This window comes from Heptranchias perlo, chromosome 37 (genome assembly GCF_035084215.1).
Source record: "Heptranchias perlo isolate sHepPer1 chromosome 37, sHepPer1.hap1, whole genome shotgun sequence".
Taxonomy (NCBI): domain Eukaryota; kingdom Metazoa; phylum Chordata; class Chondrichthyes; order Hexanchiformes; family Hexanchidae; genus Heptranchias; species Heptranchias perlo.
The window spans coordinates 6,480,380-6,502,054 of record NC_090361.1 but is presented as its reverse complement, the minus strand read 5'-3'; the positions used below and the strand labels follow the sequence as shown (position 1 = coordinate 6,502,054).

The 21,675-nt window shown below is 40.5% G+C and overlaps 2 protein-coding genes across 9 annotated transcripts in view; one reads left to right on the top strand and one right to left on the bottom strand.

Moving 5' to 3' along the window:
* Positions 1-3,406, bottom strand: part of LOC137304445 (protein Hook homolog 3-like) — a 45,953-nt gene extending 42,547 nt beyond the window's left edge. Inside the window, exon 1 of the mRNA XM_067973041.1 lies at positions 3,207-3,406. Coding sequence (XP_067829142.1) covers positions 3,207-3,251 — 45 coding nt within the window. The 5' untranslated portion in view covers positions 3,252-3,406. The remainder of the gene's footprint in view (positions 1-3,206) is intronic.
* An 81-nt stretch (positions 3,407-3,487) lies between these two features.
* Positions 3,488-20,714, top strand: LOC137304442 (uncharacterized). 8 transcript variants are annotated; one of them, XR_010958574.1, is made up of 6 exons: positions 3,488-3,721; positions 7,117-7,180; positions 9,735-9,797; positions 10,939-11,072; positions 11,199-11,346; positions 13,428-13,510. XR_010958574.1 is itself a non-coding variant. In XM_067973038.1 (5 exons), the coding sequence occupies exons 2-5, from the start codon at positions 7,141-7,143 to the stop codon at positions 14,159-14,161; spliced, it is 900 nt and encodes a 299-aa protein (XP_067829139.1). In that variant the 5' UTR covers positions 3,488-3,721; positions 7,117-7,140; the 3' UTR covers positions 14,162-20,714. The 8 variants fall into 8 exon arrangements, 3 of the variants coding, with proteins under 3 accessions (XP_067829139.1, XP_067829140.1, XP_067829141.1); XR_010958577.1 differs by lacking the exon at positions 11,199-11,346 and having other exon boundaries at positions 13,428-13,512; XR_010958575.1 differs by lacking the exon at positions 7,117-7,180.
* Positions 20,715-21,675: the final 961 nt, after the last annotated feature.

Genomic DNA, 21,675 nt, shown 5'->3' with positions numbered 1-21,675 from the left:
GGAGTGATCAAATAAAGTTTGACACCGAACTACATAAGGAGATTGTAGGACAAGTGACTAAAAGCTTGGTCAAAGAAGTAGGTTTTAAAGAGCACCTTAAAAAGGAGAGGAGGAGAGGTTTAGGGAGGGAATTCCAGAGCTTAGGGCCTAGGCAGCTGAAGGCACCTCCGCCAATGGTGGAGCGATGAAGATCAGGGATGCCCAAGAGGCCAGAATTGGAGGAGCACAGAGATCTCAGAAGAGTTGTAGGGTTGGTGTAGGTTACAGAGATAGAGAGGGGCACCTAAAACATCCACCTAAATCTAAGGAACAGGCAGATGGGGCCTTGGGAGGACAGCACTTTTGACAATGTAGTACTCCCTCAGTGTGTCAGCCTAGACTATGAGTTCTGGCGAGGGGCTTGAATCCAGAACCTGCTGATTCAGAGGCTATAGTGCAACCAACAGAGCCAAGCTGAGAGTTGCATAGTATTTATGACACAGAAACAGGCCAATTGGCCCAACAAGTCTATGCCAGTATTTATGCTCCACACAAGCCTCCTCCCACCTTACTTCATCTCACCCTATCAACATAACGTTCTATTCCTTTCTCCCTCATGTACTTATCTAGCTTCCCCTTAAATGCATCTATGTTTTTCACCTCAACTACTCCATGTGGTAACATTAAACTTATTGAAGTTTAAAATGCTTTATCCATATCTTTCAGCCTTCTTGCTTCCACTGTCTGTTTTGGAGGCCAAACTTTGTACTGCAAGATCCCATAACAGTGATAAGACAAATGACCAATTTGTTTTTTTGTGTGGCTTTGGTTGAGGGAGGAACATTGGCTAAAGGGCTGGGTGAACTCACTCCGCTTCTTCATATAGTAACAACAACTTGCATTTATATAGCTCCTTTAACATAGTAAAACATCCCAAGGTGCTTCACAGGAACACTATCAAACAAAATTTGACACTGAGCACATAAGGAGATATTAGGACAGGGGACCAAAAGTTTGGTCAAAGAGGTAGGTTTTAAGGGGCGGCTTAAAAGGACAGAGAGAGAGGCAGAAAGGTTTAGGGAGGGAATTCCAGAGCTTAGGGCCTAGGCAGCTGAAGGCACGGCCGCCAATGGTGCAGTGATTAAAATTGGGAATGCACAAGAAGCCAGAATTGGAGATTCTCAGAGGGTTGTAGGGCTGGAGGAGGTTACAGAGTTAGGGAGGGGCGAGGCCATGGAGGGATTTGAAAACAAGGATGAGAATTTTAAAATTGAGACGTTGCTGGTCCGGGAGCCAATGTAGGTCAGCGAACACAGGGGTGATGGGTGAGCGGGACTTGGTGCGAGTTAGGATATGGGCAGTCGAGTTTTATATGAGCTCAAGTTTATGGAGGGTAGAAGATGGGAGGCCGGCCAGGAGAGCATTGGAATAGTCAAGTCTAGAGGTAATAAGGGTTTCAGCAGCAGATATGGTGGGACAGGGGTGGAGATGGGCGGTGTTACAAAGGTGGAAGTAGTACATTAACATCTTTAACAAGTGCTTGAATCAGAACAGACAGTCAAGGCCTCGGTTTAACATCCCATCTGAAGGATAGCATCTGTGACGATGCGACACTCTTGCAGCAGTACTGAAACGTGAGCACAGGTTATGCTTAAGAATGCCTGCAACTCCTTAGCAACTTTTGTGACTTCACTGGTCTCCCAGTTTCACATCAGAGATCTCATCATCTAGCATGCTCAACACCAGAAATTATTTTAACTTAAAAAGTTATCCCTAAATTGTAAATTCTGCATGCAAAATTTAATCTGTAATTTCCAACTCCTTTCAAAAACTCACACTTTGATCATAAAATATTTAAATTGCTTTCCATAAACACATTTCTTATATAGCAGGAACACCACTTATTCATAGAATCAGAACATCTCAGCCAGAAAAAGGCCAGTTTGGCTCAGTACCAAGAGCCTCCTAAACTAATCCCACTCTCCTGCACACTCTCCATAGCTTTTAATATTCCTCTTTTTCAAGCAACTAATTCATATTCCTTAAAAACAAAAATGATTGTTATACAACTAGACATTTTTTTGGGAAAAAGTATATTCAGAACAACTTTCAAGCAAACTTTCACAATATAATGTAGATGTTGGAAATCAAACAAAACACAGAAAAATGCTGGAAACACTCAGCAGGTCAGGCAGCATCTGTGGGGATAGACGTTAACGTTTCAGGTATGACCCCTTTAAAAAAATGGAAGATATTACAGGGGAACAGCCTAGAAGAAGGAACAGAGAGCAAGGAAAAAAGGATGGCAGTGGGGTGAGGGGAAGACCACATAGATAAGAAAAAATAATGAATTTTAAAAGAGATTAGTGCAGAGGGGAGTTGAAGATGTGTTTGAGGCTGGGATCGTGTTGGAGGGGACAGAAATGGCAGCTGAACTGTTGAATGAAGAGTCTGGTAGGGTGGAAGGTAAGGACTGGGGGATCCTATCACGATTCTTGGGAGGAGAGGGCAGAAGCACGGGGAACAGGATGGACTCTTTCACGGGCCGTCTGTCTCAGTGAATGGGGACTCCTCAGCTGAGGGAAAAAGTGGACATTTCAGAAGCTTTTGGTGTGGATGGTGGCAACGTCAAAGCAGGTGCGTCGGCGAAACTGGGAGAAGGGAATGGAGACCTTGGAGGAAACAGGGTGGGAATAAGTATAATCTTAGTAGTTGTAATAGATTTCAGTAGACAGCCTATCCCCTGAGATGGAAATGAAGCCCAGGAAGAACTTCTCTGCCTCGCTATCCTGCTTTAATTATTCAAACATACTCTGGGCCTTGTTTATGTCTTTTATTTCTCTCCTTTCGACCTACTTCTGCCATCTAACCATCTCCTGCCCTCCACTTAATCACTTTACAGGTCTCACCCCTCCACCCCCTCCCTTTCCCCTACATAAGCTGCTCAACTGTAATATCTTCCAGTTTTAACTGAAAGGATTATACTTTTATTCCCCCTTCAAACACAGATGCCACCTGACGTGCTGGGCAGCTCGAAGCATTTTCCAGTTGTGGTTTGAGTGGGATTGCTGTAGTTTTCAGCAGCTGGTGCTGCTGCTGCTGCAGTGGGTTATGGAGTTGCTTCTTCCAACACGTCAAGTCACCTGCAGCCAACCTGCGCACAACTGAGATTTAAAAAAAAAGTCAACAGGGAATCGTTCACAAAACACCCTCCTCTTTCCTCTCACCCATAATAACAGACTGTCGCAGAGCTCTGCTTTATCCAAACTCATCCTTTCTTTGCGAGCGGGACCGATGGTGGTGGTGGTGGTGGGGGAAGAGAAAAAAAACCGCCTTCTTCTCCCCCCTACTTTTCTTCGTATCGCTTCGCGCAATTCGCACCGGCTTCCGTACCAACCGTCAAAGGGAGGAGGGAGGAGGGGTCCTTCCCACGAGCCCAGCTCCGCCCCGCGCCTGCGCCAACCGTCAAGATTTAGTCGTCCGCGCCGATCGCCTGCCGGTTAAAAAAAAAAAATTCTCTTGTGTGAGGGAGCGCGAGCGAGCTGGCAAAGGCGCAGGCTGTGGCCTGGTTTTTCGGGTTTGTTGTCAAAACAAAAAAGAAAGACTGAACTAACTTGTAATCCGTGTTATTATATACATATTAAAAAAAGAAGCTGTTCTTATTTTGAGGGATGAAGAGAGGGGAAGCGGTGGGGACTCGGACTGTGCTGAGCTGGAGGTAGTTTCACCCAGAACTACAGAGGTAAGAAAGAGCTGGTGAGGCAGAGGGCACTGGGTTTGCTAAACCTTTTCCTACTGATCATTCTCCCCCTTTTAAACGCTTTTATTGCTAACACGTTTTGAAGAAAAAGTGTGCCTCATCTTGCATTTTTGGTTTTAAAAACAAAATTGCCTTTATTTTCCCTCTTTAAAAATGAGAGTTGCTTTGCTGAAAACAAAATGATCCATTTTTAATTTATTTTTTTGTGCCCAAAATGGAAACTTGATCACAGTTGCAATCTGAGAGGAATTTGGAAGGGCAACGTTACGTGTCCTGTTGCCCCCTCTCCCTCTCGCTTCCCCCCCCCCCCCCTCCTCCCCAATCAACTTTCTAAATACTTCATTCATTCTGCTGCAGTCAGGATCTGGAACTAAAACAACTGTCATTTTTTTTCCCAAAATGTTTATAATCTGAACTAAAATCAAAATATCTTTGTAGCTGTGAGATTGATGAATGTTTGTATGTCCACATTATTATATGAGTGCATGATATATATAACTTTGTTCAATTCCAAGTGACTTTTTTGTTTTTTTTGCATTGTTATAAATGTACTCTACTTAAAACTAAACCCATGACTGGAAGACCAAGGGACAGGGGGTCAACTTAGGGAAAGGCAAATATAGGGCTGATGTCAGGAAATTCTTCTTCACACAGAATATTCTTTCAGATGGGTTAGTAGAGGTGACAACTTTGGAATCATTTAAGAAATAGTTGGATGCCGTGATGGGTCTTTCTGGATGGATGAGCTGAACGGCCTTCCTCAGCCATATCTATCTTGTGATCTGTCCCTTTAATAATGTTTCTTTGTTTTTGTAAGGCTACTTGCTGACAAGATATTTTTTCTGTAAAATCTGAAACCTACCTGATTTTTTTTTCACCATAATTACTAATTCCATTGGTTGGCAACAGTCATTTTAGCTGCAACCTTTTTATTGAAGACTGGTGTTTTAACTTGTCAGAATATTTACATTTTAAAAATTCCTCTTTGTGTGGTTTAATCGTTAAATACAAAGCCAGTAACCCTAGATATCACCATAAGAAAGTGTCTTTTATTACCATTTTTCTCCCTATTCTCTCCTAAAGGTGCCGATTCTAGGATACAGTTCCACAGGTGCCAACCACCTTCCTGTGCCTAATCAAACTGCCATTCTATATGTGAGCCTTGACAGTGAGTGTTGGCAAGCTATGTGATTGGAGGGAAGGAAGAATCACAGCTGAGCCTGATTCTGTCCTTGTCTGGCATCCAGAGACTAATGACTAGGAAAGGGAACCGTTGCTAAAATCCCCCCCCCCTTACAAAAAAACTAAGCTCCCATTGTTGTCCCAGCTGCGATTAGTTGATTTAGGACAGATCAAGGATCAAAGCTGGGCCGTGGTGATTTCAGTGATGGTTCTCTCCTTGCCGGATGTTCCAGATGTTAATGAAAATGACATTGAAATAAAACTTATATAATGCAGCAAGTGGTGGTGAATTTTATTCTTGAACTGCAGTTCCCGTGGTGATGGTACTCTGACGGGAATTCCAGGATTTTGACCCAATGACAATGAAGGAACAACAACCATCATGCCTCAGACTTCGATGGGAAGTTAGACATTGTGGTATTTCCGTGATCTTGCTGCTCTTGTCTTTCTCGGTAGCAGAGGTCACAGGGCTGGGAGTTGCTATTGAAATGAGTTTAACCTTATAGAACTTGTCTTTAAAAGTGGTACAGTATTGGCTGAGTCCTCAGAACTGGCCAAGGAATGGTGTGTAAAGTAGGGAATTGGGAATAAATGATGTCAAATTGGAGAATTTGGATGAAGAACATGAGTTTTAATCAACTCAGAATAATGGTCCTTATTCACAGCCAACACTTGCTAAGTTTCAAAAAAAGGCTACTGTATTCATTAACGCCCGTTTATTATTTGAGCATTGGGAGTTTCTACCTTTCTATTTGTTAATGGCTTTTTGTGTTGCCTATCACTTGTGATGCTGCAATGCATTGTAGATTGCCTTTGTTGTGTGCCCACGTTGTAGCTAATACTGGTACTTAAGACTCTTTAGAATTTTTTTCCCCTCCTGAAGATGCTGACTCCTTCAAGGGTACAGGCACTAATTGTACTTTGATACCTCACACAAGTAGCTGTGTGAGCCCAGACAGTGAGTGTTGTCAGGCTATTCAACTGGGGTGGCAGTATGGCATCACTGCTAAGCATGATGTTGTCCTAATTTGGAATCCACACGTGCACTCTTCAACTGGGGCTGTTGCACAGTGATCAGGAGCAGGAACTCTGGCTGATTCTGCCACCCCCCTCCCAATAACTAATAAGCACTGAGTCAATGTTGATGAGCCAAACGAGATGAGGCAACTCAGCAAAGATGATAAGGAAACCTACTATCTAGTCTGTATGACACAGAACTATGAAAGGAACTCCTGGTTATTTTAATGAATATTCAAAACTAAATACAGGGCACGGTGTAACAAAATCCTATTCTTTGAGGACCTATGTCACTTGTTACTACTTTTCAGTACAGTATTTGACAAATTGTCTGCCTCCAGTCATCCCAGGTCTAATGGTGACCACAAAACCAGAATCTGAGGTGAAGTCTTAAAGCAAATACCTCAAAAACATTTTTTGGTGAAATATGGTGATATATTGGTTGTACTTGTTATGTGCAGGGTTCTTGCAAATCTGGGGTGTAATGTGCATCAATAAGTAATAACCTGTTAAGGTTTTGGGACTTTTAGCACTCTCAAATGTCCAACACAGGTTCTGACTTACCATGAATAACGCCATGGGAGGCCCACAAGTAACATAATAAAAACAGTACATGTGCATGTGCTTTGTCCATCGTACTCTAGACATCACACTTTGTTACAGTTCCAAATCAATCTTAAAAAGAAAGAAAGCCAATCACTTAATGCTTCTGACCTGGAGCCTGAAATTCACAACCACTTCCCAATAAATTACCTTGCCAAATGACAATTCAATTCTGTTTCACCTGAGGCAGTGTTTACTTAATAATAATTGGACTTTGTGGCCTTAAAGTGAAACAGCTGTGCCTTAGCAGCAGAATAATACATTATGCATTCTGATTTTTCAAGAAAGAAAGACTTGTATTTATATAGTGCCTTTCATGACCTCAAGATGTCCCAAAGTGCTTTACAGCCAATGATGTACTTTTGAAGTGTAGTCACTGTTGTAATGTAGGAAATTTAGTCCTTATAAAACAGTCTGTTATCTGAGGGCACAATCCTGAGCAGGACTTGCTCAAGGATTGCTCTTCCAGACCTAACCTAAAGATGTTCCATGTTTTATTGCTATTTAACATGCTTTATTTTAGGGTATAGATATTTACATTCTAAGAGGTAATATTTCAGGGCTTTTCTTTATAGAGTCAGGATTATCCCTGAAGAATTATGAATGATCTGTCTTCGAATGGGCATCCTTTTCTTTGTGGTAAGACTTTAAAAATCTCTAACAACTGTAGACAGTGTTTCAAATAAGTGACCACATAGAATAATGAGTTCTACTTTAGTGAAATGTGTACACCTGTGATTTTCAAACTTTCTCTGCAAATGTTAACACACTCCCTAACACACAGGCAGGGACCACCTGCAGAAATTTCAGAAAAACAAAGGCAATCATGCTATTGTAACAATGTTTTTATTATGTACTTGTGAGTCAAAAAGTAGAGTATAGAATTCTTGAAATACTGGGTCTATGGTGCACAGTTTGCTTAACACTAAAATGACAAAAACCTGTTTTAAAGGATCCAAGCACCCCACTTTGAAAACCTATGGTGTACATCAAGCTTTTACCAGGTGAACTTGACCAGATATAAATTAAATATTTGAAGTAATAATGAACTTTTGATTGCAATAAGCTTGCATGGGACTAGAAAAGAATATACTATTTTTAAAAAAGAACATATATTAAACAGGATAATAAGAACATCCGAGGGGTAAAATGTGCAAGAATATAGAGCTGCTGACCCAAATTCTTATACAATTTTTAAAAAAGTGAATTTGTGCCATTCTGTATTGAAGAGACTTCATTCAGTGCTCCTGCAATTGATTAAAGAAACCATCTCTGAGCTATATAGACTAGGAAGGTCCCATGTTCAAACTCTCAGCTGAATTAGCTGATCTTAGCCTGGGATGCCATAATTGTTCCTGGCACCCCGGGTTAGGAAGAGGGAAAGTCAGCCAGGGATCCCACTCTGGATTGCTACAAAGTGATGCCTGCTAGAAGTGTGTGTGGGTTTGGAGATTGAGTGAGGGCAGGATCAGGTTGGCTGTGATGTTCTCTGCAGTCAAAAAGCCTGCCACACTCACTGTTAAATCTCATGCTTGTTTAATGACCTTTTGGGTGAGGTGTTAGAGGAAAGGTGCTGTCCTTGGGATCTTACCCTTGCAAGAGTCATCAGCCTCTGGAGAGGAGAGTAGGGAAGATTGAAGAGGAGAAAGAGGACTCCATTTTTAGAGGCTACCTGGTGACAATGCTTTGAAAATCAGCTAATTGGATTAAATCAGGAAGCTGCACAGCTTGCAACTATTGGAGGAAATGAGTAGAAAACCACCTCAAATAAACTAAGAGAATAAAAGGTGGTTTGCAGTGAGCTACAATCCACTTGAGGAGTTCTAATGAGATCCTAATCCCACAAGAGCTTCAGAGACCGAACCACTGGTTTCAGCTTCCTGCCAGTTATTTGTTTTTTGTATTGTATATAATGAATGTTTTTCTATAGCTAATGAAACCAGAGTTACCATTAGGCTTTATTGTATGATAGAGGCACTAAATATTATTAAACCTTTCGAGTTCTTATATCACATTGTTGTTGAGCAAAGCAGAATTACAAATGATTTAGGTGAGAGGTTGGTAAAAGGAAAAAGGATATGGGGCCTGAAGGTGTTTGACATCACGTGACATTCTATAATAGTATATAATTCTATAATAGTTCTGTTATGCGGCTTTTGAAGCTTGGCAGCAGTAGAAGTTATTGACAGCTTAATGAAGAGGATGCTAAATGATATATATTGTGTTTTAAACTTCTTGTCCCCTCAATTTTCTCCCTACCTTTCCTGTAGGTGCTGACTCATGCTGGGGTATGGTTCCACAAGTGCCTGTTGCTCTTCAGTACTTCACCCAAGGTACAGAACACCAGACAGGACATAATTGGGTACAACTGTGATGCTTCCCATGGTCAAGCAGCCTGCTGACTGTCTAGGCTCACAATGTGAAGAATTAATAGCTGTTTGGGTGGAGTATTGGAGGGCTTCTAGCAACCATAGAACCATCCCCCATCAAGAGTTAGAGGAGGTGGTGGGGTGGCAGGGCAGGTGTGACATTTTTTAAATAAAAGTAACACAGGATTTTTATTTTTCAGAAAGTACAGGGGAAATTCAGTAAGATTTGGGGGTTCAGGAGAAAGAATCCTGAATTTTTCATACTCTGATGTCAGGAATTATTATAAGTTTGCATTTTTTTTTTAAGTAGAAGACTTGCCTTCAGGATCCATTTTACAAATCGGCGATTACAAAGACTTATGAACCTTTTAACATTTTGTTATTCTACCCATTTCACTTGTTTCTAAATGCCTTTGTTTAAACAGTGAGCGCTGGTGAACTCATCAGAAATGCTGATGACATTATCAGAAGTGCTGATTTGGAAGGGTCACAACGTGAAGGTGCAGAATTAATATACATAATGAGTGCTAAATCATTCCTGAGCTCTGTATTAATCCTTCACAGTTGGCCTTGGCAACTGCTTCAAGGCTGTATCTCTGATGATATCATCAGTACTTAGTGATACACTGGTACAAGAAAGCAAAAGGACATTATTGATTGAACCGTGGTCCTGATAACGGGATTTCTTCAGGGTGTGTTGTAGTAAAGTTTTTTTTTATGGCTCTGCTGCTTCACAGAAAACTTCAAACATGTTTGCAGAAATTTGACAATTATATTTTAAAAAAAATTTCTGAGGTAGTTTACATTTTTTTAAATCTTTGTAGATTGGGATCACCTCAGGAGAACTATGACCGAGCTGTCTTTAAAAGGTCTTCCACTTCTGCATGGTAAGGTGTTTATGTGCTGATATTATTTAAATTGCATAGCTATTTGTAACAAATTTAAAATCTTTTGAGGTTACTTTTGAGTTTGTCATGATTGTGACACTTGGTACATTGGAATCAGTGGGTAATACTGCACCAGTAACACTATTCTGGCCTCTTTTTATATTAACAAAAGTGACAATTTCTGTTCTTACTTACTCCAGAGGTGGTGCTGTAACCTGCCTCAGCCTGTTGCAATGTACGCTAAAAGACGTACAATTTTCTACAACTAACTGTAAGCGCAGCCATGGGAGATTGCCTAGCAATAAATTAATAGCCTTATCTCTAGCATGTACTTCTTTTAAGTGTCAAAGTTGCTTCCTCATTTTCTTCCCTTATTTAGGGTTTAGTGCAATGAATGGAACAAAGCCTCTGATTTATGTGATTAGTTTTAGCTGCTCTCTCCTTTTGGGATAGCTCCTCACTTTAACTTGTCGCCTCTCCTTGCAAAATTATGAGCTGACATGTTATCAAATTTGCCTCCTGCTATTCCAAAGCAACCTAAAAAAAAAATGATTGCTTGGCAACTAAGATTTTGAATGAGTTTGTAAACTTGCTAAAACTTTCACTAGCTAAAAATGTTGAATTTATTTTTCATTTTCTTCCCTTATTTTACCCCTCTTTCTTTGAAAGTGCCAAGTCATGCTTGTGTACCATTCTGTGGGTACTAGTTACTTTCCAGTACCTCTCCCACCTGGCCATTCTTTGTGATAACAATGAGTGTTGGCAGGCTATTTGACCACGAGGGCATCACAGCTGAGTCTGAGCCTGTTTTGACCTGATGTCCACGTGTAACGAATAGTGATCAGGAGCAGAAACCCTGGCTGATTTCTTTTTTTCTTTTTCTTCTTCCCTCTCTTCACTTTCCCCCTTAGCTATGGATCCTCTCGCCAATTGTAGCACCCCAGCTGCTGCCCCAGCTGAGATCTGCTAATTGAGCACAGGCTGAGGATCTAACAGAGGACCTTTCGGTCTGAATAAGTTATTACTACACCAGGCAGCCTTTTTACTCACTAGGATATTGGAGGAAGCCTTTAACTGAAATCTTAAATCAACGAATTTAATCCTAAAAAGGAATATAAATTGCACCCTTTTTGTGTGTTAGTTGTATAGTGAAGAACTGGAACAGGCCACAAACGCTCAGATTCAGCAGGAAAGTAGAGAAAGAATCAAGGGATTGAAGTTGGGGAATAAACATCAAGTTACTACAAACATTGCTTTTCAGCTTGAAGCTAGAAAGTAAGTCAGCTCATCATTAACTGGAAATTTCCAGCCCTGCTTGCTTTGCATTGCTTTAATAATTATCAGCACATATTTTGTGCCTCCCACTCCTTTCTAAAACCCGTTGTGTTTCTTTGTATGTAGCTTGCCTAAACGAAGGGAGGGAGGAGGAAATTACATCTTGCTGAATCAGTGTGAAATCTGATGTCAGACCCTGGAATCTGCTCTGACAGAGGAGATGAAGGTCTTCAATCTGACAGTTTTTAGTGGTTCTGGAGGCACTTGAGTTTCGGTACGTCAGGAATTTGGCCTCGGTGATTTGTGGCACAAATTGGCCAATGTTGCTTTGGCCACAAGCACAAATTGGCGGATATTGCTTTGGCCACAATAATGTTGAGTATGAAGAATGAAAATATTAATGGGCAGCAGATTTTCCTAGAGGCTGTTAAGTAAATTGTTAGGGTAATGTACAATCAAAGATTAGGGTAGGAGCTCCATGTTGGATCCATTGCTAGACCCCTGCTGATGTGATTTCTAACGGGCTTGAGGAGGCGTCTTGAGAATGTTCTAGCATTGATACTTCCGTTTTCCTCCTCATTTCTCCAGTGGTCCAACAGATCAGGAGCTCACTGCACAGCAGCATTATGGGCCTAACCCTGTGTTGTATCATTCTGTGGTGCAGTATTCCAGTGTGCTGTACATAAACTTTATAGTTATTTTCTCTTAAACCCTGAACCAGAGAAAAACAAATTTCAGACTTCTGAGCTGCATGATATTCAACAGCTGTGTGAGCACAAGTGAATAACATCGCATTACTACAAACTGTAACAAAAAAAATGTTAGAAATGCTTGGCAGTTTGAGCAGCATCTGAAAGTAATGTTTCAAGTGTAGACCCTTCTATTCGTTAGAACAAAGAAGATTAAAAGATCTGATAGAAATGCACAAAATTATGAGGGCTTTTGATAAGGTAAATAGGGAAAAATTATTTCCACTGGTTGAGTGGGTAACTAGAGAGTATAAATTTAAGATCATCACCAAAAGAATGAAGGGAGAGGTTAGGAGAATTTTTTTTTGCGCTGAGGATTGATAGGACATGGAATGCCCTACCAGGAACTGTGGTGGAAGCATCATCCACAACAGCACTTAAAAGGGAAGTGGATAACTATTTGAAAAGACATTTTTAAAAAGGTATGGGGAAAGGGAAGTGGAATTGGATTAACTGGCTAGCTCTTTCAGAGAGCTGGCACAGGTGTAATTGACAAATCGGCCTCCTGTGTTATAAATTTCTTTGCCTCTATTCTAAATGTTATGCTATCTTTTCTCTGACGGATGCTGTTCAATCTTTTGTGCATTTCCAGCATTTACAATTTTAATTTCAGATTATTTCCTATTTGTGGTTTTTCTTTTCATATTTGTAGTGCAGTAGTTAAGAGTAATGTAAAAATATGATAGTCTTCCAACAAGTAGTCTAACTTTTTTACAACAAAATCAAACCATTAAAAAGTATTATGATTAATTTTCAAATCCTTTTTGTTCTGTCCTGAATAGAAAGGACTGGTTGGCAAGAATTACTGACTCCAGCTGAGAGAGGGGGCTGAACTGACGTCAGTACAGAAATAGTCAACCCCATGGATGCTTCAGAGATATTGTTTCAACTATACATGTGATAATCCAGCTTCACTGTACCACTGGGCTCAGTAACCCTATCCAGTCTGTTACCCTGATGATGTTCAAACAAATATAATTAGATGAATAGTAGAAGAATGTGGAAAGAAATTGCTCATTTTAACTGATTTTATTTCTTTAACTATTTTTGCTCTGTTTAAATTTTTTCTCCATTCTCCACTGCTTCTCCAACTACTTCCTAGCTGAGGGCAGTTTAGTATCCTGCTTCTGCCAATGCTGTCCTCGAACTGGCCACTTGGAGGCTCTGAGTGACTACCTTCAATATATGTGCGTGCGCATCTATATTTTTCCCCATACTGTTATGGACAAGCACCTAGTCTCGCCTTGTCATGTTCCATCACTGGCACCGTTGACAAAAACATGACAAATGGGGAAATTGTGGATGTGCCCCTATGTTCTACTAATTTATGGCATGGAACTTTGGTTAGCAACCCTCTTCACCTGCATACTGCATCTCCACCTTGCTCCTACAGTCCAATCTTTAAAATATGGGTGGTACTAGTCCCTCATTAAATTCATTTTTTAAAAAGCTGCTATTGGATCATTTCTTTATGTTTGAACCAACAAAGAACAGCATTACGTCGTGATTCGAAAGCTCTTCCTTCTGTAAAATATCAATGTCGGTCTCAAAGCTACATGCTGTCTCCGTTTTAAGTACTCTCAGTCGTGTCTTTCTTTTTTTAAAGATCCAGTGATTGGAGAGCTGTTAGCAGAGAAACAGGCTGTGGACTTAAAGAAAGAAGAGAAACTAAGGAAGAACAGGGAAGCTATGAAAAAGCACCGGGAAGAAGAGACCGCGGAGCAGAGGGAAGATAGACTGCGCAAAAACAGAGAAGCAATGAGGCTGCGCCGGCAGATGGAATCAGACGAGCAGCGAGATGACCGACTGCGCAAGAACCGTGAAGCTATGAAACGGTTCCGTGAAATGGAAAGCGAAGAACAGAGAGACGAAAGGTTGCGAAAAAACAGGGAATCAATTAAAAGTCGGCGGCAGCAGGAATCGCAGGAGCAAAGAGAAGAGAGACTGCGAAAAAACTGGGAATCGACCAAAGTCAGACGGCAAGAAGAAACTGAGGAAGAACGAGAGCAAAGGTTACGTAGAAATTGGGATGGAATTAAAAGGCGCCGTGAACAGGAAACTGAGGAGCAAAGAAAAAAAAGGTTGCGTAAAAATTGGGAAGGAATCAAGAACCGGCGCCAACAGAAGAACGAGGGTGAAAAGGAAGACATGTTATGTAGAATTTGGGAAGCAATGAGACAGTTTACCCAGCAGGAAATGCAAGAGGATAGAGACAAGCGGTGTCATTTGCTCTTGGACAGGGGACTTATGGAAGGAACGCAGGAGGGGAAAGACGAGAGGTTGCAGAACAGAGAGGCACCAAGGTGCTGTTTCCAACAAGAAGTGGAGCAAAGAAAATGAAGAGAAGGATGATTCGAATTTTGAAAACTGAAAAACGTCAGTGCCATGGTTCCTCCAGTATCCCCTAAAGTTGAAGTTTTTGACCAATACGCTTGCCTGTTTTAGCTTATTGAACAATGCTGGTTATTTGGAAACAATATTATGCCATTGAACGTGGGATTAGTATCAAGTCACGCAGGTGGTGGATAAAATCATCTTAATTCATAGCGGTCAGTGATCCACTAACTTAAAATATATCGTGGTCAAAGATGGCAACGTGGTGGCCACTGTATCAAACTAACACTTTGATGTAGGATGGACATGGTTGTTTTCTTGGTCAATTGCAACTGTATGATTCCTTTTTGTAGGGAGTTCTCTTTTTTTAAGAAAAGAAATGCAGGAAATGTTTCATATTGTACGTTACAGGTAATGGTCTCCTTCATAGACGTGGTTCTTTTCAGTTCAGGTGGCCCCAAAAATTCAATCGTGTTCATAACCAAACATTTGAGGTCCTTGAGTACTTAGTGCCAATAGCAGACAGACACAATCAGTAAGTCAAGGACATAAAATAAATGGTTGAGTAACAAGCAGGAGCACAGTTCCTACATATCAGTGAAGAAATGGAATAAATTGTCAGCCCTCTTGTGGTTGGCATTGGCTATTTTAAAGGGTATGGGAAGGGTGAGGAGGTTGTGATTCAGACCAGCTATGTCCATGGAATGGTTTGCACTGAAAGCTCTGCTATGTTTGTCGCCAGTGGTTGCACTGTAGCAAAACATCTGTCTGTTTCAACACAAAGTTTGTGGTGCACACTTTATTTTTGGAGAGTTGTTGCTTTCATTTTTACTTAAAATATCACTGTATCGGCAATGTTTTTTTAATCAGGTAACAATTCCCCTTTAACCACAGAACCTGGTAACCAATGCGGAGCCCCCTCCCCAAAAGTGAATTTTGATTTTCTTTTTATTTGTGAGGAATGGGGCCTTGATTTTAGCAGGAAACTTTTGGGGGAAACCTGTGCCACATTTGCTCTTTTTCTTTTGTAAATAAATGGAAGTAGAGTTTTAATTTTAATTCTGAAGAAAATCATTAATCATGGTGTTCTGCTGTTTATCATGGCTCCACATTGCAGTGCTATTTGTAGTCAGATGCTTGCATATTATATAACTTTTATTGAAAAATTACATTTGAGATTAACATATGAGAAGAAAGAAAGAACTTGTATTTATATAAGCGCCGTATCATGTCCTGAGGATGTCCCGAAGCGCTTTAGAACCAATGGAGTACCCTTGAAGTGTAGTCACTGTCGTTATGTAGGCACATGGGAGATCCAATTTCCGCACAGCAAGGTCCCACAAACCGCAAAGAAATAAATAACTAGATAAGCTGTTTTTAGTGGTATTGGTTGAAGGAGGAATATTGGCTAGGACACCAGGAAACCTCCATGCTCTTCTCTGAATAGTGCTGTGGGATCCACCCAAATAGGCACACAGTGTCTCAGTTTAACGTCTCATCCCAAAGACCAATGTGTAAGGAAAAGAGTAGTCGAGAGTCCAAACTGGCCTTGTTCCTAGAAAAGGGGAACAGGAGAGATGTATTAGAGCCTGTTCGATATCTGAAAGGATAGGGGAAATAGAGAGAGAAACAGTTTAAATCTTTGTGTGTGTGTGTGTATATGTATATATCCTTATATAATATAACTTTAAAAAAAAACTGGGAGAGGTAAACTTCTAACCAATGTATTTTAAAGAACCATCCATTCTGAGCTTGTATTGTGAGCTCAGTCAATCTTGTGCATCAGCTCACTCATTTGAGAACAGGCCAGTTTTTCGTGTAAAATGGCTGTATGTACTTTGTCTTGCATTAGAATTGAGTACAAATGAGCTCTGTTTGTGTATAAATGGCACTAAATTGAGGCAAAGGTAATTCAAATGACAGGTGAAATAGTGACAATTTGTGAGGTGAGGAAAGAGCTCCCATAATAATCCCTAGGCTGTACAGCTGTCACGAACTATCCAAACTCAAGCATAATAGTTTGTGTTTTGTTTTAAATGGAAATAAAGTATTTAGAAACCTATTATTACAGCGATTGTACTATGTAACAAAATCTGGTGTGGAAAACCTTCAGTTTGTACTCAAAATATACATTTGGGTTAATTGAAGTTTTATTCTGATTATTTGGATGTTACCTAAGTAATCTAATCAAACTACCAGATTCTCACCTATCAACAGCCAGGTTAAACTTTTACAAGTATAGCCCTCACAACCCCTTTCATACTATTCTAGAAAATCCAGCAGGTTCTTCAGTTCCAATAACCTGTATCAAATCCTTCCTGAATATTTTGAACATTATCGAATGAAGATTATCTCATAGGCATTGGGTTCTGTACTAACAAGTTGATAACTAAGGGTTGCTCAACCAACTGGACGTCAGCAGAACTTCACGTAGGAGAGAGTTAAAAAACAGCAGCAGCAGGAACGGGGAAAGTCACCTTGAATCACTTCATAGCACTGCATTTTAGAGGGCTGTGTGTCGAAGCCTCATACCAAAACCTGAGGTTGTAATATAGACTGGCTCTCCAGTGTACATTTAGGGAGAGCTGCTTTGACTTGGATGAGACATTAAACTGAAGTCCTGTTTGTCTGTTCAGGTGGATATTCAAGCTGTACGGTCGGCATTGTCGAAGAATGAGTTCAAATGGGGGAAGTGCCTTCTTTATCCAATCCTATCTTGCGAGATTACATTCTGTGACTGCAATCTTGGGCAGTTCATGCCACAGACTGCATTGTTGCAGCTACTGAGACTAATTCAAAAAATGGTTAATATTTACTTAACCTTTTACATGAAGCAGAATGCTTTATTATGCTGGAACTAGGGCAGGCGGTTTTTCTTATGGGCAAGTTTTAAACTTCTTGCTAGTTAGTTGATAACTTGACCAGCCCAGTAGACTGGCAAAATAAAGAACTGTTATTTTTGAGCTGTATTTTCCAATATTTTATTTTAAAAGTATATTTTTCCCATCATTTGCAAGAGATGAGAGTTTCTTCATGGGCCCTTGTACAAAACCATAGGAAGTTAGGAACCATAGGTTGAATAAAAATGTTCAATTGCACAGGGCCAGGAAGGGCATTGTATCAACTATTGGTTTCTAGTTTCAATTTATTTTTTAATCACAAAGCAATTTTCAAATTCAGGCTCCATTTGAAATGGATGTCACCAGGTAAAGTAATGCCACACACCACTCCACAATAGCAACAGCACAAAAAAAAATTCCCACAATCTCTCCTTGTTTCAAGCCAATCCTTACTGGCGTTATTGCAGCTGGTTGTGATGTTTATTAGTGACTGCTAATTTTTAAGACACTTGCCTGCTATCTATGGGGAAGGGCAGGAACAAGTGGACCCAGTGGCAAAGGAGGGCCATTTATTTGTATAAATTGTCTGAATCTCAAATGCTGCTGCCTTTTTAACACTCTTGCTGTTTTCATAATATGCAATTTGCTTTATTGATATAGTGACTTGTTGATATTCAGAGCTTTGCTGAATGTCCTTGTGCTAGCTGTCATAAGCTTAGACTTTTATTTTGGGGGGAAAAGTGCAGTGTTAGCTTGCAGCCATTAGATGTCACTAGTGTGCTTATTTACAAACTGGATAAATTAATGTCATTTAGTTGTATTGAAAGTGTGCTGCATCTTTCCTTTCCTAAACAAAATAACTTTCAGCTGTTGTAACTCTCTTCAGATTTTATTTCTTGGGTGAACCTGTCCTTGTTCTCATCCCTGCTTGATTCAACTTTTACAAACTGACTCAGAGCTGCAGAGCCTGTTATTTGTAAATTTTTAAAATTTATTTTAATCTCTCCTTCCTTTCTCCCACCCCTAGCCCTCCCATGTACATGGAAAGCCAGAAAGCTGACCTGTTCCAAAATTTGTTTTCAGAGTGAATCATGGTAATAGGATTTGCGATCTGTTTGAAGAACATGTTTATCCACACTGCTGATCTGTCCTTTGCCCTCCAGTTTCTGCTCGTGACAAAGTCAGCACTAAGTAGCAAAAGGAAAAAGCTTGGAGATGGCAAACCACACATTACTGAAGTCGGCATCTGCTGAAGAGAGCTACGTGAAACATTTTTTTATTCCTCCTCCTCCCCCCCCCCCCCCCCCATATTGCCGGGACCCATGCCAAAAGCCATTTCTGTGAGGCACTTTCAGGTTGCTGCTCTGATTTGCGCAGAGCGATGCTATATCGGGCGCTCTGCTTTCCCCTCTTTTTTACTTTTCCAGTCAGTGCCATTACCCGGCTAGAAGTGGAGCTCATGAATCTGGTGACAGTTCACAAGACTCAGGGAACAAGTAGGTCTCCGTTGACACCAGCCCAAACTAAGTAGGTGCTTTATTTTGTAGTGTACCCGATGGCTGAAGTACATATTTTTTGCCATCGGTTGCACTCTAGTAAAAGAGCAGGGCTGAATATAGTGACACCACTATTCCCGGGCAGTATGGAAATGATTGGGTAATTCCCCCATCAATCAGGCCTGGGATTGATTTTACGCACATAATTTGTATGTAACTATCCTACACTCACTGCATTTTGCTGGAGAAATCACCCTGCTTTTATCGGGAGACGTTGCTGTGATTTTGGTCCTGAGTTATGTTTGCTGTGGTTCGTAGAGATTCTTTTAAAATAGACTCTGTAGACTGTTTGCTATAGTGAGCTGTTTAAATAGGCTGTTGGCTGAGTAAATAGACATTGAAGTCGCACCTTGCCTCCAACTCATTGGCTGACACAGTGGTGTCTTTAGACACTCTGAAAGAAACAGTGCTGAAGAATGGTCAGGTAATCTGTTCCTAGAGCTCTGCCACTGTGTAACCTAGCTGCTATATTGGGGTAAGCATTCCATTAGAACCAAGCTTCATTTTTGCACCTTTTATATAGGAAAACTGCTTCAAGAAGAACCTGCTGTAGTGTTTCAGGTTTCGTTGCTATGGAAATATTGCGGGAGGATTCCACATTAGCCCGCACAACAGATTAAAAAGACCTATGCATATCCCAATTGAGATGTGTGTGGTTGTTTCTAATTTGCAATTTGTGGCAATGGTTTTGGTTGCTAAACCTTTTTCAAAGAGGAAAGCCTGTACCAGACAGTGCAGAAACATTTTGTGGATACGTACAGGTGGCGCGAGTCGCTCCATCGTACTGCAACAGGAAAGCATCCAACAGCAAGACCTGTGTTTATATGGGATTGGGATGGTGCTGGTTTCAGATAAGCCTGAAGAAACCACCTCCTTTCGAGGGTCTTACTGTGTTACTGCTGAAAATGGGGCTACCAACACAGATAGTGTGGTAAAATAAACATACTCCGAGCGTAGATTAACTCCGGACACGGTAAAACCCCATTTAGCTCTGTGAGATGTTAAAGCACTTAATGCAAAAATTAAGGGAGTTGTTTCATTGTGTATTTTTTGGCTGTATTAATACTTCGAGATGAGGCTTAACTGTTTCACGTTTTTGTGCTAATGAAAGGAAAAGGACATTTGGCAGCAACATTATTCTATATTTTCCTTTGTTGTAACTAACAGTATATAATTCTGCTCATTATAACTTAAGACTTGTAACATGGAGTATGAAACAAATAGCACTTTAAAAATCTAGGAACCCTACCACTTTGTGTTCTGCAATACCATTTACCGTCATTTTAAATATTTGCATAAGTTGGGCGTTGAAGTGCATTGGGGCTCAAGTGTGCTGTGCAACAAGGGGCAAATTCCCAATCGTAGCTAGGAGCAGCAGGCTTGTTGTTTCCCCTCAGAGGAGGGTCGGGGAAATAGAAGAGCAGGTTGCCCTGATTTACTCATGTGCTTCCTAATACCTGGATCAGGAGCATAATTGGAAGTATTTGGGAACAGGTCATATCTCAGCCTGGGGCATTGTGCTAGGAAAAGGGAATCTTTTTTAAAAGAAGTATGCTTATGTTTCAAATACTGTCTGTAAAATGAAGTAAAATTGAAAATGATTTAATGTTTTATGAATAAACTAAAATCCTGTAAACTTGTTACATACCACAAATCAGCAGAACCTGGGACCCAAGTCTCTGAAACCCAGATTTCTTAACGATGCAGATGGTTTGATTGGCAGCTGTGGGCATTGACCGTTGTAACAGCTTCTGGCCTTACATTTAACTGGAGTGGGCAAAGGTGGCAAGGGGCTCCTGGTGGGGCCAAACAGAAGCTATGTTACAATAAAAGCATTAGAACTGGGCCAGTTTGGATTCAGAAATAACCGAAGCTGCACTGGTCACAGTCATGAAAGGGTTAAATTGGATTCCTCTGTACCTCTTCTCTCAACAGAAAATAGCCAAGCTGGTCTGGAGGCATAGTGGCCATTTGATGTATTTTGTTGCCTTCATTGATGCCCACAGTTAAATCCTGATCATGTAATTAATTGTCTGCTGGTTTATATGGGATTGGCCTCTTCCCTGTGATTTGGATTGGCCTCTTCCCTGTGATTTGTATGTTGGCCCATTTAATTGTTTCATCTGTGAACTGAATCTAATTAAAATGCTTCATAAGACACAATCTGATTTCTTTTCTTTTAAGTTGTTAGGATGGGGAAGGATGACATGATAATTAATGTGGTCAGCAGTGAAAGCCAAAATAATTGAATATTTTGTACTTAATCCAAATGTTTTGCCTGAGTTAGAAATTCTAGAAAATGGAATGTAATTTTGTTTTGGTGGAATTTTACACACATCACAGAATTGTTTATTTATCTAGAATCAAATGTAGTAATGTTTGCATTCACAATTCCCCTCTGACCTCGTACCTTGTCTCAACCAAGCCACTCTGAGTACCCTCTAAGAGCTTAATAGTAGGCTTACAATTATACAGGCTTTAGACTAGGCCCAGTGATTATAGCAACTAGAGGGAATAGTCTCAGGGATAAATGAAAAGAATGACCATTTTTTAAAAAAAAAACAAAGTAAAATTACATTTGGGATCAGTTTACTAGAACTACCAAATCTTTGTGAGAATTCTTTTTTTCTTTTTAAAAACTGGTGTTGACCTTTGACCTCCAGGCCTTGGTTTCATATTTAGCCAAACTGACTGTGTGCCTTGGAGTAAAGGTCTTGAAACCAGATTTGGCAATCTCAATCCAGTTCCCAGTGGAGTCAAGTCTTCAGCGTGAAACTGCCTCTAATTTACCCCTTTAATCAAATGGGCTTTCAGTGTAGAAAAAGTAAAAGGCTCATAGTGGTGCAGTGATGGGTGCTATAGTGAGGGTGATAGCTAAGGAATGTTTTTGAAGCAGAGCAGAGGGAGCTTTGCTCTGCACCTTGGCCCTGCTGTACTTAATCTGGGAGTGACTGATACTGATTGACAAAAGTAGAAAAGTGTTCCATTCCCCAGTATTGATATCCATCCCTCATTCTGACAGCTCAAAAATATAACAAATGTGGGGAACAGGGAAAGTTGGGAGGGTTTGTTCATCTAATTCTGGCTAAGAATAGTGCATCAAGAAGATATATCTTGACAGTAG

Coding starts and splice junctions, on each gene's coding strand:
- LOC137304442 (XM_067973038.1), top strand. CDS start 7,141: ATGAATGATCTGTCTTCGAATGGGCATCCTTTTCTTTGTG. Junction 8,875..9,734: donor TCTTCAGTACTTCACCCAAG/GTACAGAACACC, acceptor AAATCTTTGTAG/ATTGGGATCACCTCAGGAGA. Junction 9,798..13,427: donor AGGTCTTCCACTTCTGCATG/GTAAGGTGTTTA, acceptor CTTTTTTTAAAG/ATCCAGTGATTGGAGAGCTG.